The sequence below is a fragment of the Dipteris shenzhenensis genome, chromosome 13, assembly GCF_047967505.1.
Source record: "Dipteris shenzhenensis isolate YYH24624 ecotype China chromosome 13, Dip_SZ_1.0, whole genome shotgun sequence".
Classification (NCBI taxonomy): domain Eukaryota; kingdom Viridiplantae; phylum Streptophyta; class Polypodiopsida; order Gleicheniales; family Dipteridaceae; genus Dipteris; species Dipteris shenzhenensis.
In genome coordinates, this window is record NC_141608.1 from 10,899,971 (window position 1) to 10,921,778 (window position 21,808).

General features: G+C 43.7%; 1 protein-coding gene across 4 annotated transcripts in view; it reads left to right on the forward strand.

Moving 5' to 3' along the window:
- The window catches only part of SS4 (starch synthase 4), a 153,403-nt gene extending 132,279 nt beyond the window's left edge, over positions 1 to 21,124 (forward strand). For 2 of the 4 annotated variants that reach the window (XM_087383530.1, XM_087383533.1), the window contains 5 exons: positions 948 to 1,073; positions 10,311 to 10,460; positions 20,161 to 20,222; positions 20,309 to 20,384; positions 20,730 to 21,124. In XM_087383530.1, coding sequence (XP_087239656.1) covers positions 948 to 1,073; positions 10,311 to 10,460; positions 20,161 to 20,222; positions 20,309 to 20,384; positions 20,730 to 20,906 — 591 coding nt within the window. In that variant the 3' untranslated portion in view covers positions 20,907 to 21,124. Of the gene's footprint in view, positions 1 to 947; positions 1,074 to 10,127; positions 10,181 to 10,310; positions 10,461 to 20,160; positions 20,223 to 20,308; positions 20,385 to 20,729 lie in introns of those variants that run through there. The other 2 variants (XM_087383531.1, XM_087383532.1) reach the window with 2 other exon arrangements.
- The last annotated feature ends 684 nt before the right edge of the window (positions 21,125 to 21,808 follow it).

Genomic DNA, 21,808 nt, shown 5'->3' on the forward strand with positions numbered 1-21,808 from the left:
ACCGGCCTCGAATGGCATAATAGATAGGACATCTGAAAGCAAAGTGCTCCTCCGACTCGATCTCCTGCAAGTCGCAAAGTGGGCAAAGGCGGCCCTCTCGTGGGATACCCTCTGCGCGTCCGCTCTCGATCTGTAATCGGTGTGACGAGACCCTAAACTGACCGAGGGAGATCTGGAGCGCATGTGGTAGATGAAGCTGTGTGTAACCCGGAGGTGTGATGAAGCCCTCCTGTGAGATCTGGAGGCAGTGTCAGCGGTAGAAGTTGAGCTTCACAGGAAGCTCGGAGTGAAGAAACCATGTCCGCCAGGTGTGGAGCTGGAGTAGATCCGCTCGAATGAGTCGGTTGACCTCCTGGTCAGTGGGGGAGAGGGGAGATGGTGGAGCATCGAGGTTGTACTGAAACCTAAAAAGCCGCATCAAGCTGTAGGGGTGAGGCGCCAAACTCTGCTAGAATGATCTGATGTGGTACCGATGGTTTGCTGCGGATCATCCGAGCAAACATCAGTATCTGTAGGCGCTCGACTCGAGCCCACTCTGTGTCTGAAAGGTCGACTCCCCACCACGGGCTACCGTACATGCCTGCTGGGCGGACCAAAGAATAAAAAAGGAGAGACTTGGTCCACGGGTCCTGGAAGTGGGAGTGGTAGCACTGTCGCTCCAGCCTGGCAAGAGCGGCGTATCCCCGGCTGATCCTGGCCTGCATGGCCGGGCGCATCATGAAGATCGGGCCTTAGAAGACAACGCCCAAGTATGTGTAAGAGTCAACTATCTCAACAGGGTTGCCGGCGAAGAGAGAGAGAGAGAGAGAGAGAGAGAGAGAGAGAGAGAGAGAGAGAGGGGGGGGGGGAGGGTGGGGAGGCGGGGGGGATATACGTACATATACATATATATTTTCCAGGATCAAATGCCAAATTGTTTTTATAACGTTGTGCTGGACATGCTGCAGGTGGGATGTATAACGAGGTTGGTACCACAGAAAGGTGTTCACTTGATCCGTCATGCTATATATCGCACTCTTGAACAAGGTGGTCAATTTGTTCTCTTAGGATCAAGCCCAATACGTGACATTCAGGTGAATGGGTTGCTAGAGCTTCTTCTAATAAAGAGTACTAATCTGGCTGCTACAGTGCACCTAGAGATAATCGTAAGGTCTTCTGAGTTTGAATACTATTCTTGTGGCTTGTATTGATTTCACGACTTGTGGAATTAAGAATATTTATAGATGTTTATTAAATTCTGCTTGGAAAATTCTAAATTTTTTTTCCTCGCAGTATCTTCTGTATAAATTCCTATGATCAAAATAATTTAGGAGTAAAATGACCAACTTTGTTGTACCATTTCTTAACATTTGCCTAGTCAAATAAGTGTGGACTCACCTCTTCAGCAAGAATAACTTACAGATATAACATTTGCAATCATAGATGTTTCTGAGGAGCTTGAGAGTTTTGTGGAGCCTCATAAATTTTTATGTATCACATTTTCCCTGTTTAAGAATACTATCGTTCCTTGTTCTACGTTTCATAATCCTTGAATGGGTATGGGAAAGGGAATATATCATGTAGCAATACCTACAAAAGCTTAATCTTGACAGTACTATTATTTCACGCTTAATCTTGACAGTACTATTATTTCACGGGATAATTACCCCCGACCATAGCAGACTATGTCAAGCTTTAGAATGCAAAGGCAACAAGGGAGAACTGACATGAAGGTTAGCAGCCAGGCCATACAGTGAGAGAGCTTGCATAAGCGAAGAAAGATCCCTTTCAATATTCTATGGTAGAAAAAAACAATCATTTGTATATTCCTGAGCGACTAAAGGGCAACTTCCAAGAATATGCAAGCCATGTAACATGTCAGTCGCTCGCCACCAAATGGTCGATGTATTGAAGCATAGGATGCGTGGCTATAGCATAGAGAATAGCACTAAGAGGACAACCCTGGTGAACTAAACAACGGAGTGTCCAAGCTTCAGAGTATCCCTTGATAAGATGCATGCAGCTTTGCTGTCATGATAGAGCCAAAAGATGATATGCTGCAATTTATGACCAAAGCCCAAAGTTCGCATGGTCTGAGCTATTAAATCCCATTGAATGGTGTCAAAAGCCTTTGCAATATCTACTTGCAACAAGAGAACATCCTGTTCAGTATACTTGGCAGACTCAATCCTAATATAGGCATTTGCAATATTGTCAGTTATGTGCCTACGAGGAATAAAACCATACTGCGCCGGATGAAGGCCCTCATGCAAATATTCTTTGATACGATCAATCACCATTTTGGTGATGATCTTATAAATAACAGGCATCAGAGTGATAGGCTTCCAATCAGCCAAAGATTCACAGATTGGCTTCTTGGGAAGAAGTTTTACAAGCCCTTTCTTCCAAGAAGCCAGCATGTATTGATGCTGCCAAGCAGTATTTATCATTTGCAGCAAAGGAGATTAAGGAGAACCCAATATGCCAGAGACTCTAGCATAGTCTTCGTAGACATAGGAACTGGATCAATATCTATACTCTCTGAAGAAGGAGCATTTGACAAAAGAGCTACATTAGATAAATCAGGACTCATCATTTCAGCTTCAGTCGGAATAGCAACCTGAGAGAGCATGCAGATCATCCTGTAAAATCCCCTCTGCAAGGGGCACATCCATATCGTGAGGAGAAGGAGACTGATGGTGCTTAACAGGGGTGCGATCCTGAGCTACTTTAACAAGAGAAAAATTGGCGTGTGATTTATCTACCTTTCTCCAGTAGTGCTTCGAAGCAGTAGAAGAAGGCTTCTCCAAAGAAGCCATAGCAGAAACTGGAGGAGAAGGGAGAGTAACCTTGACAGCTGAAGAAGGAGCAGGAGGAGTGGGCCTGGATGCTGAAGGGCAATCACGTGCAAAATGACCAACTTGTCGGCACCGATAACATGCAGTGGGAAAAGATGCAAAATGCAGCCTGATGCGCATCGGATGGGCAAATCCCAAATCAAGATCCAGAGTAGATGGCACGGGCTGCATCATATCCCACAAAACGCAAAGGCGAACATCATGGAAACTTGCAAGAACTCCTGTCACGGAACATGAAGAGGCCTTCCCAAATGTGCTGCAAGAGTAGGAAGATGCTGAAGAAGAGGCACATCCATCGCTTTGAGAGTAATCCAGACCGGATAGTGAGTCAGAAGGGTAGTAGAAGGATCGAAAAGTGGATCCCAGGGCATCACATAAGCAAAGAAACCAGCCCTAGGAACACGAGCACGACTGACTAGCTGCTCCACCGCATCAGTCGAAGAAACGTGGGCTTAATAAAACCCTCTACCCAGAAAGACAAAGGAGGAAATACAATCCGGACCCATTGCGGCTTCAACCCAACGACGAAGATGAGCGGCAGAGAGAACCTTGCCCATAAAGTAGAGACAAACTCCAAACTGCTGAGCCTGTCGAAGATCTAAAACGAGAAGGGCAGAATCCAATGAATAAACAAATGGGGAACTCGATGAAGGAACATGTGTGACAGAGGTTGAACATAACTGGCGCAAAAGATCTAGTTGAAGGGAAGAAGAAGGGCCATTTGCGAGATCAAGCTTTGCCGATTTGAAAGAGGATGAAGAAGGCAAAGCACCGTGCTTCCGTCAAATGAAAACTCGGGCAGGAGGAACAGAGGAAGCAAAAAAAACAAAAGATGTTTCGGGAGCCTGTACGAGCGACCGTACAAACTGCATGGATGGTCGTACAGACTGTACGGGCTGTACGGACGGGGAATGATGTATGAGCGGGGAAACGTGTACGGATTTTGCAGGTACGGATGGAGCAGGTGGAGTAGGTACGGATGAAGCAGGTACGGTCGTCTACACCACATGTACCTGTACAGAGGGTTGTACGAAGGGCTGGACTGGAAGCGGAAGCCATACAGGATGTTGTATGGAGCACTGGAGCTGAACCAAAGGCTGTACAAAGAACTGCAGGGGTCAGGGGGGCTGTACGGGCTGTACGGAATTCGGTACAGTCGACGGCAGCTGTACGGATGACGATGAAGACTGCAAGGAGGAAGAGAGGGGCTGTATGGGCAAAACCAGGGAGGGAACAGAGGCTGTTGGAGCAAAGGAGGAGGTCTCCATCGCTCTATGCTCTACACACACACACACACACACACACTCTTTTTTGTGAGAAGAAATATTTTATTGCTGTAAAATAATTACATTCATAGTTACTTCAAAAGCGGAGTAACTACTACTCAACTGAAAATCTCAGTATAAGCTATATATACATCATGATCAATCAAATGAGTCTGAAAGCAATCATAAAACGATTGCTGCAGAGATCGTTTGAAAAAAACAAAAGATGGAAAAGTAGAATCACCAAAGACTCTATGATTTCTGTCCATCCATAGAGTCCACAGTGCCCATTAGCGCACCCAAACAAAAAATAAATCAAAACCTTGTCTAGCTGGATGAAAACCAAATAACCAGAAGAACTTGCCAAAAGTAATAGTAGGAAATCTCGCTCAAAGCCCCTGTCGAATGAGAGCGAGGAAATCACAAGTGTGTGGACAGTGCCAAAAGATGTGAAGCACAGATTTAGCAGAATGTAGGCATCTATGGCAAACAACTGGAGCAATATGTCTACGCACGAGTAATTGCCCAGATGGAAAAATGCCAAGTAGGACTCGCCAAAGGAAAAGCTGTTGTCGAAGAGGGACTTTATAATGCCAAAGGAGATGCAGCCGCTTTCTCCATCACTTTAGTGGGCGATCCATATGCCAAACAGAATTTGCTCTGTTAGAAATCCAAGGCGGAAGTAACCTTTATACAGAGAAGGCACTGTGATATGTGAGAGCTTCAAAGGACGGGATGAAGAGGAAGAAGAATGTAGAGTCCAATCCTCAAGCCTATCCTGAAGTGCCAAACAAGGTACCGGCAAGAAAGGTTGAAGCATTTCGGAAATTTTATGCCATAAAGGACGATAATGAGCTCCCAAACCATATTTGCTAGCAGCCGTAGAAAAAGATAAAAGAGTGCCATCATCCTGAAGTACATCCGCCACAGAAGAAATGCCTTTGAAAGATATAAAATAAGAACGCCTGGGTTCTTGTATAGCCAAAGGAGGGTGGAATACTTTGGACCAATAAATATTCTCAGCCCTTAAGGAATTTCCCGACAAAGAATCCCTGCCATGCCATTCCAAGTGGGATAAAATATGCTTCCAATCAAGAAGCAAATGAGAGACAAAAGGGCAGCCTTTGATCTTGCCTTGAATAGAGCCAAATAGAAAATCCCACTGTGTAGGCTGCCAATGCCCAAAAGTAGAAGTATCAATATGCAACAAAAGAGAGCAGATCATGAAAGCCCAAGGCTGATCCCCTTGCATAAACTGCAGCATCATTTTCCCCCTGTGAGCAAGTATATGCATTTGAATATTGAGTATGTTTAGACCCCCGTGCATCTTTGGAGAGCAGAGACGATGCATAGAGAGTAATCTGAGACATGCATCTTTGGAGAGCAGAGACGATGCATAGAGAGTAATCTGAGACTTTTCTTCCCATTTTTTGAACACCAAAACATCTCCATGATAGCAGACATAAAGGAAACCAGATCTGCCTTAGTGAACATGATGAGAGGCATATAGAATTGGATGTATGCTATCAAAATGGATTGCGTTATTCGCAATCGAGCATGTAATGGCCAAGTTGCAAGCTTCCAATATTCAAGTTTTGCCCTCAACTTTGTGAGCACCCAATCAGTTTGTTGAGAACGAGTGAGCCCCCAACCTAGGGGATAGCCAAGATGTCGAATCAATTGAGAAGTTGGAACAATTTCCCCAGGCCACAAAAGACTACATTTTGGTAGTAAATTTGTAAATGACTGGCATAAGTGTGATAGGTCTCCAATCAGCCAAAATTCACAAATTTGCTTTTTTGGAAGGAGTTTAACAAGACCTCTCTTTCATGTGTCTGGCATTTTTTGATTTTGCCAAGCAGAGTTCACCATATGCAGCAATGTATGCTTCAAAAGAGGCCAATATTCTAGAAAAAGCTCAATTGTAAGACCATCCCATCCTGGAGATTTCCATCTACCACAGGATTTGATTGCATCTGACAATTCCCTCTCAGTAAAAGGTTCCTCCAATTCCAAAGCTTGAGTAGTGGAAATAATAGGAGATACATGTTGCAAAAGTAAATTTCTTGCAGACAAAACCTGTTGCGAGGGAGGATCGGCAGAACCAAACTGCTGAGAGAAATGATGTACGCAAACAGAAGCAAGCTGTGACCGTGATGTAGTTCATGAACCATCAGGTAGAAAAACCCTGCAAATGTTTGTTTTTAATCTCTTCTGATGCAAGCTTTTAAAAAAATTGTTTGGAAGAGCAGCCTTTATCTGTAAAAGCTCTTTGTCTTGCTCTAGTCTCCCATTTAGCTAGTTTCCTGTGATCATTGATTTGAAGACAATGTTTAGCTTGGCATAGTGTTGTTTGCTCATGCAAGGACAAGGGACGAAGATGACTGAGTTCAGTGAGGTCTTGAGAAGTCAATTTGGCCTGAGCAACAGTTTACCTCAAAGTCTTCATGTAAGACTTGCCATAACCTCTAATTACAACTTGCATTTTGGAAACAAAAGAATCCCATGCATTATCAGTATCAAAGTGGCTCTAAGAAGAGAGATTGATATGCTTCAGTAACCATTGCCTTGAAAACAACATGCTGCAAATAGCTATTGGTAGATGTTGCCTTTGAGGCAGTCTATCATCTGGCATATCATAAAAAGATAACCTCAACCATAACGGTGCATGATCTGAATGCACAAAGGCATAGTCAATCCACATTTTGCATGTAAAATCATCATTTTGTTGCGGAGCTACACTATACCAGCGATCCAGATGTGCTTGATAAGAAGAAAGGGCATTATGTTGGAAAGTGTATTCTGGTGACAAAGGCTGCAATTCCTTCCAAAGATCAACCAAATCAAGATGCATCAGTAATTGAGACCATGCATGCCTTTCAGGGGTTAACATATGAGTATTTCCTGATGTATTGTCACCCTGTTGCGGAGCATTATTGAAATCCCCACATATAAAGGCATGATATCTCCATGGATATCGTTGCATGGCATCCCAAATTGCACTTCTATCCCGAGAAGATTGAGGTGCATAGATAGAAGCAAATTCAAACACCTCGCCTTGAATGATGCATTGAAGAATAATCCATCTGCCTTGATTGTCATTTAAAGCAATAACTGGCTGAAGCTCATGCTTAATTAGAAAGACTACACCTGAGAAAGAGTGCTCCCCAGCATAGAAGATATCATAGCCATAGTAATGACCTGTCTTTCTTGCATAGACATGTTGATTGTGTTCGTGTAATGCCACTATATCAGGCTGAAATCTATTGATATACAGCCACACAGATTTCCATTTCCTATTGTCACGCATCCCCTGAACATTAAGTGTAAAGCATTTGATATGACCAGTCATATTTACAGATATTTTAGGAGAGAAATAGCTTTGTACAGCAGCAACCTTCAGGATGTAAACCTTGCATTTCTACCTCAAGGTCAAGGCCTCTTCCCTGTGAAGAAACATCCGCCTGAGGAGTAGACAGCAAAGCAGCAACCTCTTCTTCAAGGAAGAGGGTTCTGCTAGTTGTCACTGCAGCCCATGTGATCCCAATTCCTGAATTGACCTCTGGAGAGTTTCCACTAGAAGATGCACCATTCCAAGTGCGAGGGGGTGGAGGTCGTCGAACAGAAATAACTTTTCTTGGACTTTGCCATCCATCAATTGGAGTTTTTGGTCCTTTTGCTGAGGGTTGAATAGCAAGAAGCAAAGGGGAAGAAGCAGTCCCATTTAAAACCACTGGAGCTTTGCCTTTATCCTGATTCAAAAAAAACTTTCTATTACCTTTATTTTTATTCCCAATAGAGGCGGGAGCATCCTTATTGGGCATCTGAATAGGCAAAGTGGCAGGAGGCATTTTATGCTGACTCATTGGACATTGCGAAGCCATGTGTCCAAATTTTTTACATTAAAAGCAAGCCCCTACAAATAATCCCCATTTCAATTTATAAAATGCACTTCCCATGTCAACATTGTTCACTGTGACTGAATAAGACTCTGGTGTGGGATTATCAGTATCCCAGAGAATGCAAAATCGATTAGAGTTGCCGTTAGGCCGCGGTGGGCAAACCACTTTGCCTAAAGTTGCTGCAATTTTAGGCAAGAGTGAAGCCATGCATTGCGGAAAGTCTACAACTTGAACCCAGAACGGACATCTGTGTCGGATCAAAGCCTGAAAATCCCTTGTGGGAGACCATGGCAAAACGTGCACCATTTGCTGCCCAAAAAAGAGTGGCGAATGTTCCAAAAGCATTTTCCTGTGAATCTCATCTACCATAATGTCCTCAAAAAAACCTCCGGCTGCATAGTGTACCTTCCAAACAAACGAGCCAGCCAGTGTGCAGGTCAACCAGTTGCCTACCTCTGCAGCAGGTGGCATCCAGACCTGGGAAAAATAGAATAACTGCATTTTTGGCATATTCTCTAACTGGGTCCACAATTTCATCCACTTCAACCATGAGACCAACCGATGGAATAGAGTCTTTCCGCTCTTTCCTTGTGTCTGCAAATCCTTCATGCATGACATCATAAACCAGTTGTGCTTCAACGAAATCATGCACTGGGTCATGCTGACCCTCAGCCTGCTTTTGCTTTTTGCATTGAACCGATCGATCCTTTTGAAAAGTTTTTTCATAAGATTATTCAGCCATGTCTTCTGAAGAAGAAGGAACCCAAAAAGCGGGGTAACACACTTTTTTTTTTTGGTAATATCTAGTGTAGTATATTTATATGCTCATAAATTTACATGATGGGAGGTCTTTGAAATGGAGAGTATCCCAAAGATCAGAAACACACACACACGCACGTATACACACACACACACACTTTTTTTACACACACACACACACACACACACACACACAGAGATGGTGATTGCCTACATATTTTGAATCAACAAGCACCATTTCTGTAATGTGCTCCAATGATGATTGATCGAAAACCTCCATGACCTTTGTGTTTCGTGCAAGGCTTAATGGATCCTTTTTGTTTTTTTGCACCCAGAGAAAAGAACTGTTTATTGGAAAGCTTTGAAGAAACCGACACAGGTCAGCAATCCATGGGACTGACGAATCAGGAAGACAACTAACTGCTATGCTGCCTACTTCACCGGATCAAAGTCACTGCTTAGAGTATCCCAAAAATAGGTGCTAACAACTAGGCTGTAGTGCTACACAACCAGTAGATTCCTTGATCTTGAGAGAGTAAAAAGTGCCTGCAAGCCATGCCTTGCAGAAATGTTCCCACTTTGCGGTGGCTTCCTAGACCCCTCCCTACCTTGCTTCCAAGTGGCTTGCAGGGTATAGATGATATCATGCTAAATGATGACAAGGTTGGCTGCAGACCTAGTCCGCTGTCCCCCCATTGCTACTCAGATATTCCAGGCAATGATGCGGGCAACCGACTAAACTCAGCAAGCAACCCTTGCTCATGCCATGCTGCAAGAAAATATGAAAAGACCAGGAGGGAAAAACCTCTTTGCTATGAATTAAATGTAGCACATGACTAGATGTCCTCTCTGCCATAAAAAAAACTGAGAAGAGAAAAGGGCCCATGTTTATGGTTGCTCCCAAAGCTGGCAATGAGAAACTTTTGGTGATCAGGCCTCACAAAGGCCTGATCCTGAAACATAAGAATAAGTTATCCTTTCTCAAAACAAGTGAGTTGCACAATCCAAATACAGACCCATGCCAAAGAAACATAATCTTGGGTAGAGGTTGCAAGCAAGATTGTTAAAGCAGGCCCCCCCAAGCATGACACTCTTTCCACTACATTGGGAAGAGGAGCCACTTGGTTAGTCCACTTGGTATGCATTTTTAGCTTAATCTCATTTTGCCTTTTCTTGTCATAGCATTGCAGCATAACAAGGGATTTGCATTATAGTTGGTAAGTCTTTACCAAGATTCTTGATAGCCATGCATTGTCGCCTAGCAAGCCTTGAAAGTGTCTTCACATCTTTATTAAGAGTCTCTTCACATAGCTAAGACGGTAATCCAGCTTACGTCGGACATTATGTTGTGGTTGTGGAAGCAGGAAAGCGTATTTTAACATTGTTGTTGATGGAGGTTCTGATAGAACTTGTAAACCCTTCAGCTTTTCCTTTTTTCCTTTTGGCTACTTGTTTATTTTCTGAGGGGCAGACATTTGGGGTGGGAGAAGAAGGGGTTTTGTTATATGCAGTAGTCTGCTCCCCTGATAAATTTGTTTTGGATGCAGAGTGAATTTGAAAAAATTGCTCACCAGTTCAGCCACCATCCCCATATCCGGCTAATCTTGAAGTACGATGAAACTCTTTCACATCTCATCTATGCAGCAGCAGATATGTTTATAATCCCTTCTATATTTGAACCTTGTGGGTTGACACAGGTACATGGCACTCTATTTCTTAATTTCTTGTTGTTAGAGATGCCATTTCCAGTAGATGTGACACACAAGGGTTTTATCTCCGAAAAGAAGAGCATAAACATGTGCATTAAATCCAAGGTTTATCCCATGTCCATGGATTACTTTCAAGGTCTTACTAGATAAAAGTTGTGCTACTATATTTGTGTATTTGCTTGCGATAGTTTGTAGGTGGTTTCTTTAACCCATTTTTGCAAGCATATACTGGCTCAAGCAAGCATTGATAACTTTACCATAGATTCGAAGAGAGAGAGAGAGAGAGAGAGAGAGAGAGAGAGAGAGAGAGAGATTAACGTCTGCAGAACGGGCCTGTGAGACAAGGTACACATCAAAATAGAAAAATGATACATCTCCAAGGAGAGAGGGAGTGCACAAGGCATCTCCCAGAGAGTGCATGAAGCAGCTCAAAATTATCATAGAACATACCTACATTCTAGTACTATCATAGTGTGATCTTCATTACATCGGTTTAAGACTCTTTGGGCTTAGATTTAAATTCTCTAATCAATGCCTATCCTTCACGGTAGACCACCACTTTTCCTGCTTTCCTGGCTTCTTTCACTTTAGCAATTTCAGTGGTTGTTTGCTTGAGCTGAGTCTTCTTTCACTTTAGCAAATTCAGTGGTTCTTTGCCTGAGCTGTTGGAGCAAGTTCCTCAGATATGCATATCTTTGTGAACTTCAGCTTGTGTGTTGGTCAGAGAATCTTAATCCTTCCTGCCTTGTCACTAATTTGCCAAATAACGTCTGGATCCCATTCCACCTGTGGTATCTTCTCCTTGAAGCAGTTGATTTTATCTTCTGTATATTCCCATGTGCCAACAAGACAGTCATCTGGTAGACCCCCCATGCACAAAATCAGTTGTGTTACTATATTTTTGTATTTTCTTGCGATAGTTTATATGTGGTTTCTTTCAACCCACTATTGCAAGCATTGAAATACTGGCTCAAGCAAGCATTGCTGACTTTGCCATAGACTTGAAGAGAGAGAGAGAGAGAGAGAGAGAGAGAGAGAGAGAGAGAGCAATGTCTGTAGAAGGCGTCACGGGCCTGTGAGACAAGGTACACATCAAAATAGAAAACTGCTACATCTCCAAGGAGAGAGGGAGTGCACAAGGCATCTCCTAGAGAGTGCATGAAGCAGATCAAAATTATCATAGAACATACCTACATACCTACATTCTAGTACTATCATAGTGTGACCTTCATTACATCAGTTTAAGACTGTGAGTCTTTGGGCTTAGATTTAAATTCTCTAATCAATGCTTGTCCTTCATGGTAGACCACCCACTTTTCCTGCTTTCCTGGCTTCTTTCACTTTAGCAAGTTGAGTGGTTCTTTGCTTGAGCTGAGTCTTCTTTCACTTTAGCAAGTGCAGTGGTTCTTTGCCTGAGCTGTCGGAGTGATTCCTCAGACATGCATATCTTTGTGCACTTCAGCTTGTGTGTTTGTCGGAGAATCTTAATCCTTGCTGCCTTGTCACTGTGAGAGATTTGTATCTGTGTTCCCCTTTGCTGAATATGCCAAATAACGTCTGGATCCCATTCCACCTATGGTATCTTCTCCTTGAGGCAGTTGATTTTATCTTTTGTGAATTTCCCTGTGCCAAGACAGCCATCTGGTAGACCCCCCATGCACAAAATCAGTTTGTTAGTTTCTCTGGCTTCCTGCTCTTTCACTTCCATGTAAAGATCAGCTTTGTTTGTTTTGCTTCATCAATATCAGCAATCATCTCTTGCTTCATTGATTTCATCTATATCAGCAATCATCTCTTGCTTCATTGATTTCATCTGAGTGGTGACCATCCTGCACTCTAGAAACCAGCTGTGGTGTTAGGGAGATGCATGGCCCCATGGGCACTTTATATAGAGCTGCAGGCAAGTCTGCCCTCCCCCTGTAACATGGTGACACAGCCCATTATACAGCTGACTAGATCCCTGTATGGCTGACCTAGATGACCAATCTCCTTCTTGATGTTGACCACCCAATATTTGGTGACGCATCAGACCTCCTATCCCCAGGTTGCTTGTGCAGCCCCTGCTCAGGTCTTTTGCTAGCCCTTCCAGGCCCTAGAAAGGGCCGTTTACCCTTCCCTTTCTTACCCCAAGTATGGCACATCTAATGATCGTGGCTGGGCCCTGCATGCTGTCCACATAGCGGGCAGAACCTCTGACCATATGGCAGCCAGTTTCTGCCTAGATGGCATCCCAAAGCTGCTCACATGGCAGCCTGCACATCTCTCAGATCTTCCCATGTGTCCTTTGAATTGCGCAGCAGTTCTCGTGTTACGCTCTAGCCGAGGTAGCATGACCTCGGAAGAATCAGTCGACATTTCCCTTGAAGGATCTATTTTTGTATTATATGTGTTTGCGCTTTATGTAAATGATCGGGAGGGATTAATGTCAAGGTCCTAGGTGAGGGCTGATAGCACCAGACTAGATAGATCTGAGACCAAGGGCCTAGTGCAAAGAATGTGCCTAGGGGCAAGGAATTAAATGCATCCCAAGAGAGGGGTGAAATGTTGCATTAGGAAGGCCCTATATGGATGACATGTGGCATCTAGATCTATCTAGGGATTTGGGGTCTGTCAAAGCTAGTGAGAGAAGTGGAGAATGAATGGATTTACGTGATTTAGAGATTGCTCTCTCTCTCTCTTGCAAAAGCTTTGGCAGTTTGGCTGGGTGGAAGATCAAGGTGCTACTCCCGTGATCGGAACTAGAGACTAGGATAGTAAAAAGTGGTAACAAATTGGTATCAGAGCCTAGGTTAGAGGACGTAAAAAAAAGAATCTGCGGAGCGCCGATCGACGAATTAGCGAACGGAGGCTTTTCAAGTGAGACTGTTGATGTTATTTAGTAAGGCCCGTCGACGTTGATCAGCGGAGAGTCCAAAGGGGACAGGTGTGGAGCGTAAGACCTTGGACAGGCTAGGCGATACGTAATAGTTGGTATCCATCGTAAGGGTGCTGAGCTATGAACGAACCTACATAAGCAAGGATTAAATGACAGGAAGGTCCTTCGACGTGGGCAGTCGGTGATTGACGGCGGATCAACGGAAGACCTGGAATGGGATACGCAAGTGACTCGACGAAACGATGGAGGAAGAGCGCAGGAGGGTTCCGTTGATTCTGACCTCCATGCGATAGACTACGATGACGTGACGACGAGGGGTCTGAGTGTAGCCCTCCCGCACTTGGCATAGTTTGATCGGACCTGACGGAGGGAAACCCGTGGAGAACAGTTGGTAACAGCAGTCGACTGTTTCTCTGGCGCACATACAGTCAGCGTACGGATGATTTGTTAGAACTGCCAGCAGGCCGTACGTGCAGGCTGCAAACAGCCGGATTCGAAGTCCAGGGAGCACTCTATCTATTTTCCTTTGGTTTTCGTTATTCCTGTTTTGTCGGAAGCAATTAGATTTTCTTGGTCATCAGAGGTCGCAGTTGATGATGCTATGGCAAGAATAAATTATGCTTGAACAGATTATGCCTGTGTGTTTCAGTCGGACTCAGATTGCAGGAATTTCCCTAGTATAGGGAAAAGCGCCATCTGTGAGATATGCTTGTATTAAATGTTTGATCAGTGTGAATGTGGGATTGCAGGAATTCCCTAGTATAGGGAATTGTGTTCAGAGTGTCAGTACACTGAATTGCATCAGTTTGTAAATACAGTGTTCTAGGGGTGTTAAAAAAAAAAAAAAACCCCAAAACAAAACACCTATTGAACTAAATGGAAGCAGAAGAAGGGGCTTCCAGGAGGGACCCTGGTGAATCAGGAGTCCGGCCGACCCAGCAGGGATCGCGCCCAGTAGCTCATACGTTATCTGGCAGGATTGCATTGCTGGAAGATGCCTTGCAACAGTTGTTAGCACAGCAGTTACAAGCCAATGCAGGGCAGTCCGAACTTAGGAGAGCACTACAGAGTATGTCTGCCAGACCTTCTCGAGAGGAGAAGGGAAAGGCTCCAATGGAACCGGAGTCTAGTGTCCATACGGTCGAGCCTAGGAAGGCTAAGGTGCCAAACATTGCTAATTATAGACCGGAAAAGTATTCTGGTCGGATGAACGACCGTAGCTCCGATGTCATTGAGACCTGGCTACACAAATGGGACGAGGCGTTCGCCATTTGTGAGATCAGAAATGACATCAAAAAGATCCGCGAGGCCACCCATATGTTTAGTGAGGCGGCGGATCGGTGGTGGATTAAACAACAAAAAGACGGTATAGCATCCACTACCTGGGAGGGGTTTAAAAGAGAGTTCAGGAAACACTTCTTACCTCCTGACGAGGCATCCCGAGCTTGGGATCAATATAGGAACCTGCGTCAGAGAAATTTATCAGTGGCAGAATACACTGATAAGTTTCGAGAGAGTGTAATGAAGGTTGACGAACCCCTGCCTCAATCAATCCAAGTGAAAGATTTCATATTTGGATTGAATGACCGAATAAAAATGGAAGTTCGGGCTAAGTACGCGAACACGCTAGATGATGCAATAGCTATAGCCTTGAACTACGAGGATGCCAAGGCCAGCAAGCCAAGTGGGTTTGCACAGGTTGGAACCCAGTATGGGTATCCAAAGAAATCTGGGTTTAAGAAGAAGTGGACTAGTAAAGGGAGTGGTTCGCAGCCGAGTGGTCAAGCCAAGCAAGAGAGACCGGCTGAAACTCCTAAATCAAGTACCACCATTGGAGTGAAGAGAAAAGTAACTCCAATGGAAGCCCGGGCTTGGTCTAAGTCTCCCTTGAACCCGGAACAAAGGGAAAAAGCGAGGAGGGAAGGCTTATGCTTTGGTTGCCTTCAACCTCATCAGTGGAGAGATTGTCCACGTAATAAAGATCGTCGGATGGCTGAGATGGTGATCTCAGAGTGCGACGTGGAGATGCAGGGAAGTCCCAGAGCGGAAGAGATGCAGATTCAGCTAGCGGGATCTTCTCAGAGGTTAGTACCTTGTTTGTTCTGTGTGTCTGTTACTAAGTTAGTGACGAGTGCACCTGATAACATCCTATCTAAGCCCGCAGCAACGGGGTATACAGCCCTTCAATGATACGGAGTTAATTAAAATGAAAGGGCAAGTGGCCAGTCATGATGTCATTGTGTTGTTTGACTCAGCGTCAACTCACAATGTGATTAACTCCAAGCTCGTGAAGAGGCTGAAATTAAAGACAAGTCCATCTGACTATGCGTATACAGTCAGGATGGCTGATGGAAGTTCAACTGAAGTATGGGACCAAAGGGTTACCCAGTTGGAGCTTCAGATTCAGGACTATACTGAGAAGCTTGATTTTGAAATAACCAAGCTTGCTCATGCGGATATAGCCCTGGGAATGGCGTGGCATTCTAGGAAGAATCCAGCCATTGATTGGAAAAAGCACGTATATCAATTCAAGATGAATGATGTGCTTTATGTCTTGCGAGGTGGAAAAGATATACCTCAGGGGCCGTTGGTTTCCGTGATGGAAATCAGAAAGGCTCTAGTAGAGTCTTTATACCTTTGCACAGCATCGGTAGAGTCGGTGGATGAGTCTTCGGCTAGCACTGATGTTACGCAAAGTGATGAGATGGCCAAGCTGGCTAATCTTATAACAGAGGAGTTCTCTGAATGTTTTAGGGATGAACTACCTTATGGGTTACCTCCAGAGCGGAAAGTTCAGCATAAGATTGAACTGATCCCGGGGGCAGAACCTGTAAATAGACCTCCCTATAGAATGAGTTTTACTGAAGAAGCGGAGGTGCGTAGGCAACTGGAAGAATACCTCAAGTTGGGGCAGATTCAACCAAGTTTCTCACCTTTTGCTTCACCAGTGATATTAAAGAGGAAAAAGGATGATACGTTTCGCCTCTGTATAGATTACAGAGCATTAAATAATATCACTGTTAAGCACAGGTATCCGATGGCTCGGATTGATGATTTGCTAGATGCATTACATGGAGCCGTGATTTTCAGCAAGATAGAGCTTAAGTGCGGCTATCATCAAATCCGGATTAGAGCCGAGGATGTGCATAAAACCGCTTTTAGAAGCAGGTTTGGTCATTATGAGTTTTTGGTAATGCCCTTCGGACTTACCAATGCTCCAGCGACCTTCGTCATGCTTATGAACGATTTACTACGTCCGTATATCGGAAAGTTCGTAGTACATTTCATTGACGATATCTTGATATTCAGTAAAAGTGTTACTGAGCATTGTGAATACTTAAGGATAGTGTTCAGTACTTTGAGGAAAGCCAGTCTTTACGTGAATAAAAAGAAAACTATACTGTGTATGGTTAGGCTTGAGTATTTAGGGTTCATAATTACTCCACAGGGGGTAGAAATGGATCCGAAGAAAGTGGCTGCGATACTAACTTGGCCAATCCCTCAGAGTCTGACCGCGTTGCGATCATTCTTGGGATTTGTCCAGTTTTATAGAAGGCATATCAAAGGATATTCCGAAATAGTATCGCCATTGACTGATCTGACCTCAGATAAAGTACCTTTTATTTGGGGACAGAATCAACAGGAAAGTTTTAACACCATAAAACAAGCTGTGGTCTCAGGACCGGTGTAAAAAATAGTTGATCCCGAGAAACCGTTGTTCCTAGAAACCGATGCGAGTGGCATTGCGGTAGGAGCAGTTCTCCTTCAAGAGGGAAGGCCAGTAGCCTTTGAAAGCAAGAAGCTTTCTCCCTCTCAAAGGAATTGGCCAACTCATGAATTGGAGTTGTATGCTGTTATCCATGCTTTGAAAACATGGAGGCATTATCTGTATGGTTCAGAGTTTTATGTGGATGTGGATCATGATACTCTGAAACATTTCTGTAAACAGCCTGACTTGAGGGGCCGCCAAGCTAGGTGGGCAGAGCTCATGCAGGAGTTTAATTTAACGATTCGGTACCGAAGAGGAAAAGACAATAAGGTAGCTGATGCGTTGTCTCGCATTATGCACAACCTGAGTTTCACGGTATTAGAGAGTGCTCTAATGACCGAGATCAGAGAAACTCAAAAAGTGGACGAGTTTGTCCAGAGCTTATGGCCTAAGGCTCATGTGTTAAAACCCGGGGAAAATGAAAAGGATGACCTGGCATCCAGAAAAGGCCAAACTTATGCAAGATATACCATAAGGGATGGTATGCTAGTTAGAAATGGCAAGGTTGTAGTACCTGGTCAGAATGATCTCAGGCAGAGAGTCATTCGACAATGCCATGATAGCCCGTGCGCGGGACATCCAGGTGTCGAGAAGACATATGATCTCGTGAAGCGAGATTTCTTTTGGCCAAAGATGAAAAAGCATATTCATGAATATGTGACACGGTGTTTCTCGTGTCAGGTAAGTAAGGCCGAGCGGGTGAAGCCACCCGGACTTTTACAGCCCTTGGAAATACCACTAAGTAAGTGGGAGAGCATTTCCATGGACTTTATTGTAGGGTTACCTGCAACACAAGGAGGGTATAATTCTATCCTTGTGGTGGTTGATCGTCTAACCAAGATGGCTCACTTCATTCCGACTAGAGAGTCTGTTAGTGCCCCGCAAGTAGCGGAGTTGTTTATTAGACATATATTTCGTCTGCATGGATTGCCTAGATCCATAGTGTCAGACAGAGATGTCAGGTTTACCGGTCACTTTTGGACAGCGGTATTTGAGACACTAAGGACTGAGTTGGGAATGAGTAGTGGGGATCATCCTGAGACGGATGGTCAGACGGAGAGAGTCAACCAGACTTTAGAGGATATGCTAAGGGCATATGTGTCATTGAGGCAACATACATGGGACAAGTGGTTGCCATTGTTGGAGTTTGCCTACAATGATAGGAAACATTCATCTACTGGGTTCAGTCCGTTTGAACTGAACTATGGTTATAGGCCAGCCAATCCAACTATTGTTGGAGTACCTCAGAAAGTGCCTAGTGCTGCGAACTTTGTAGTTCAGATGCGGGAGATGCTAGCACTTGCGAGAGCTAATATCCGCCAGGCTATGGATAGAGCCAAGGTGTATGCGGATGAAAATCGGTCTATAAGAGTATTTGAAGAAGGAGAAAAAGTTTTTCTCAGAATTCCTTCGCACTCGAAGTCGTTGACTTCAGGAGAGTGTGCTAAGTTATCACCTCGATACTGTGGGCCGTGGTTAATTCTGAAAAGAATAGGCAGTGTAGCCTATAAATTAGAATTGCCACAGGGGTGTAAGGTGCACCCGGTTTTTCATGTTTCACGTTTAAAGAAATTTTTACATACTGGTGACTCACTAATCGAAGGTGTGGTTTTGTTTCAGGAGATAGAGGATATTGCAAGGCGCAAACCAACAAGAATCCTGGACCGAGGAACAATGCAAATACGAAATCGGAAGATACCCACGGTGTTGGTTGCATGGCATGGTCAGCCTCTATCCAAAGCTACCTGGGAATCCGTATATCAGTTGCGGAGAGTATTCCCAGACTTTATCATCGAGGACGCTGATGTCTGAAGAGGGAAGGAATGTTACGCTCTAGCCGAGGTAGCATGACCTTGGAAGAATCAGTCGACATTTCCCTTGAAGGATCTATTTTTGTATTATATGTGTTTGCGCTTTATGTAAATGATCGGGAGGGATTAATGTCAAGGTCCTAGGTGAGGGCTGATAGCACCAGACTAGATAGATCTGAGACCAAGGGCCTAGTGCAAAGAATGTGCCTAGGGGCAAGGAATTAAATGCATCCCAAGAGAGGGGTGAAATGTTGCATTAGGAAGGCCCTATATGGATGACATGTGGCATCTAGATCTATCTAGGGATTTGGGGTCTGTCAAAGCTAGTGAGAGAAGTGGAGAATGAATGGATTTACGTGATTTAGAGATTGCTCTCTCTCTCTCTTGCAAAAGCTTTGGCAGTTTGGCTGGGTGGAAGATCAAGGTGCTACTCCCGTGATCGGAACTAGAGACTAGGATAGTAAAAAGTGGTAACATCTCGCATGCCCCTGAGTTCTCACAGGTGTCATACTCCTTTGTCCTTCTCAATTGGGGCTTACAAGAGGGGCATTGACCTTCATATTTCAACAAATAAATATAGTCAAATATTTGCATGTGAGTGAATTGGAAGTTCAATCTTCAGACAGCTAGTCAAAAGTTAGATCACGATCACAAGGTTGATTTATATCTCTCCCATCTCTTTTTGTACTTAGCTTTTGTAGTTAAAGGCATCTCCCAGCTTGGAGGATAAATTCATATCTTTCAGAATCTTCTTCACTTCTGAGTATGCTGTTGTGTGATCTACATTCTATTTGTTCATTTTGTGTGTTAAATGACAAGTTTTTACGTGCCAAAGAGACGCAGTCAAGCAAGTTCACGGATGAGGAGGGATGGGGGGAGGACGCTGTGCAATTTTGTTTCATCTTATGAGACAGCTACATTCGCATTAAGCGGAAAGCATCACAAGTGATGGTGTGCAGCATTTCGACTTTTGAGTACTCTAGGCTAAGCTTCTTAAATGTCTGCAGCAATGTCTAGTTGATTTCCATGTGTAGAAAGCGCTGTGAAGCATGGTGTAAATTTATTTGTGCAATCCATTCTGTTTAGAACTTTATTTGGTCTCAATCTTATGTGACATGTTCGTTTCCATGAGGCGTAAAGCATCACAACTGAGTGTGTACAGCATTTGAACTTTGGAGTGTTATAGGTTAATCTTCTTGGTGTGGCTTACATGTTGTCTGTTGTCATATGCAGTTGATATCTATGGCGTATGGCGCTATTCCTGTTGTAAGGAAGACTGGTGGATTGAATGACAGGTCAGCACAAATTTTGGTCCGTCGTATGTTCTTACAGGAAATCTTGTAGCTTCTGCAAGTGACATTAACACAAAGAATTGCTTAAGTGTCTTTGATGTAGATGATGATACTATTCCATTGCAGAGAAGGAATGGCTTCACGTTCTCAGGTGTTGATGAACAGGTTGTTGGGATGCAAACAAAACCTCTCTCTGTCTCTCTGTCTCTCTCCGTCTCCCTCTGTCTCTGTCTCTGTCTCTCTGGATAAGCTTAGGTACAAATTCATAATTGCTCGTATGCAGAAAAATGTTTGTATGATAAGCTAGCTTAGCTAGAAAACTTTCATGCAAAGAACTTAAATTAAGTATATATGTTCACCAGCTGTCTTTTACCACTAGGTTTGTGAATCCCAACTTGTGGTTGGATGAGAGCAAGGTTTCTCTTGAGAGAATCCTGTGGATAAAATTGTGAGGGAGTTTGCAACAAATGTGGTTGTATTGATGTGTAAGTGTCTTGTACTTGATTGCAGAGTTTGAACAATGCATTAGACCGTGCTTTGTGTTACTTTGTTGAAAAACCAGAATGGTGGAAGGAACTTGCAAAAAGGGCTATGCAGATGGACTTCAGTTGGAATTCCTCGGCAGATCAATATGAAGAATTATATCAGATGGCGATAACAAGAGCACAAACAAGGACAGCAACTTGAGAGTTGTCTATAGCAACTATTCCAAATATTGTTAGAGATGTATTTCCAAAATGGGGATGTTTATCTTTATTCATGGAAGAATCTCTGTTTTGGTGGATGAGCTGAAGAGCACAGCATGTCCTCTCCTTCGCAGTGAAGCTCATGTAATTCTGTGTCTTTTCCCCAGGATGGTACATCCTTGCCGGAATAAGGCAATTGTGCCCGATTTAAAAGCTGCAGCCCATCTATTCTTTATTTTTTTTAAATAAAGTATTTTCTGTTATCTGTATTCTCGATCCAATTGAAATTTTTTCACATTTGCAGGGGATGGCGAGGAAAAAATGTTAGTATGCATTAATTGCAATGATTTTCTGATTTATTTGGGTGGCTCTTGGTTGGATAATTGTTTTAGGTCCTTGAATGCATTCTCTCATCTATAATCTTCTTTTTGAACATGTTCTTTTTGGGGAGGGTTGTAGTGCTCATTTGCGGAAAGAATCAAGCATTCCTTAAGTGTGTAATTTAGATAGACTCGATTTGTTGGTCAGTCCTGCCACTAGTCAATATCCACATTAGTGTGTGACCTCATGCCAGGGGGTCCCAACCCGTAGCTGTAGCCACCCATATGGGAGGGCATTCCCAAGACGGAATTGGTGATATGGCCTCCTTCCAGTGTCCAGCCATTATAGGCTCCCATTGGCTAATGGATCACACCAATCATGGTTGTCTTCAGCATCAACCATCAGGCAAGGGTCTTCCATGGAGGTGATAGGCTTCGATAGTTTCTTGGAATAAGGAGATAGAGATGGGAGCATAAATAAGGGTAGAAGTTAATTGAGGAGAAAAATAGAGAGGAAAGTAGAGATCAGTGATGTAACGAAATGCTTGAAAGAATAACGAGGGACCTCCAGAGCAGAAGGTAA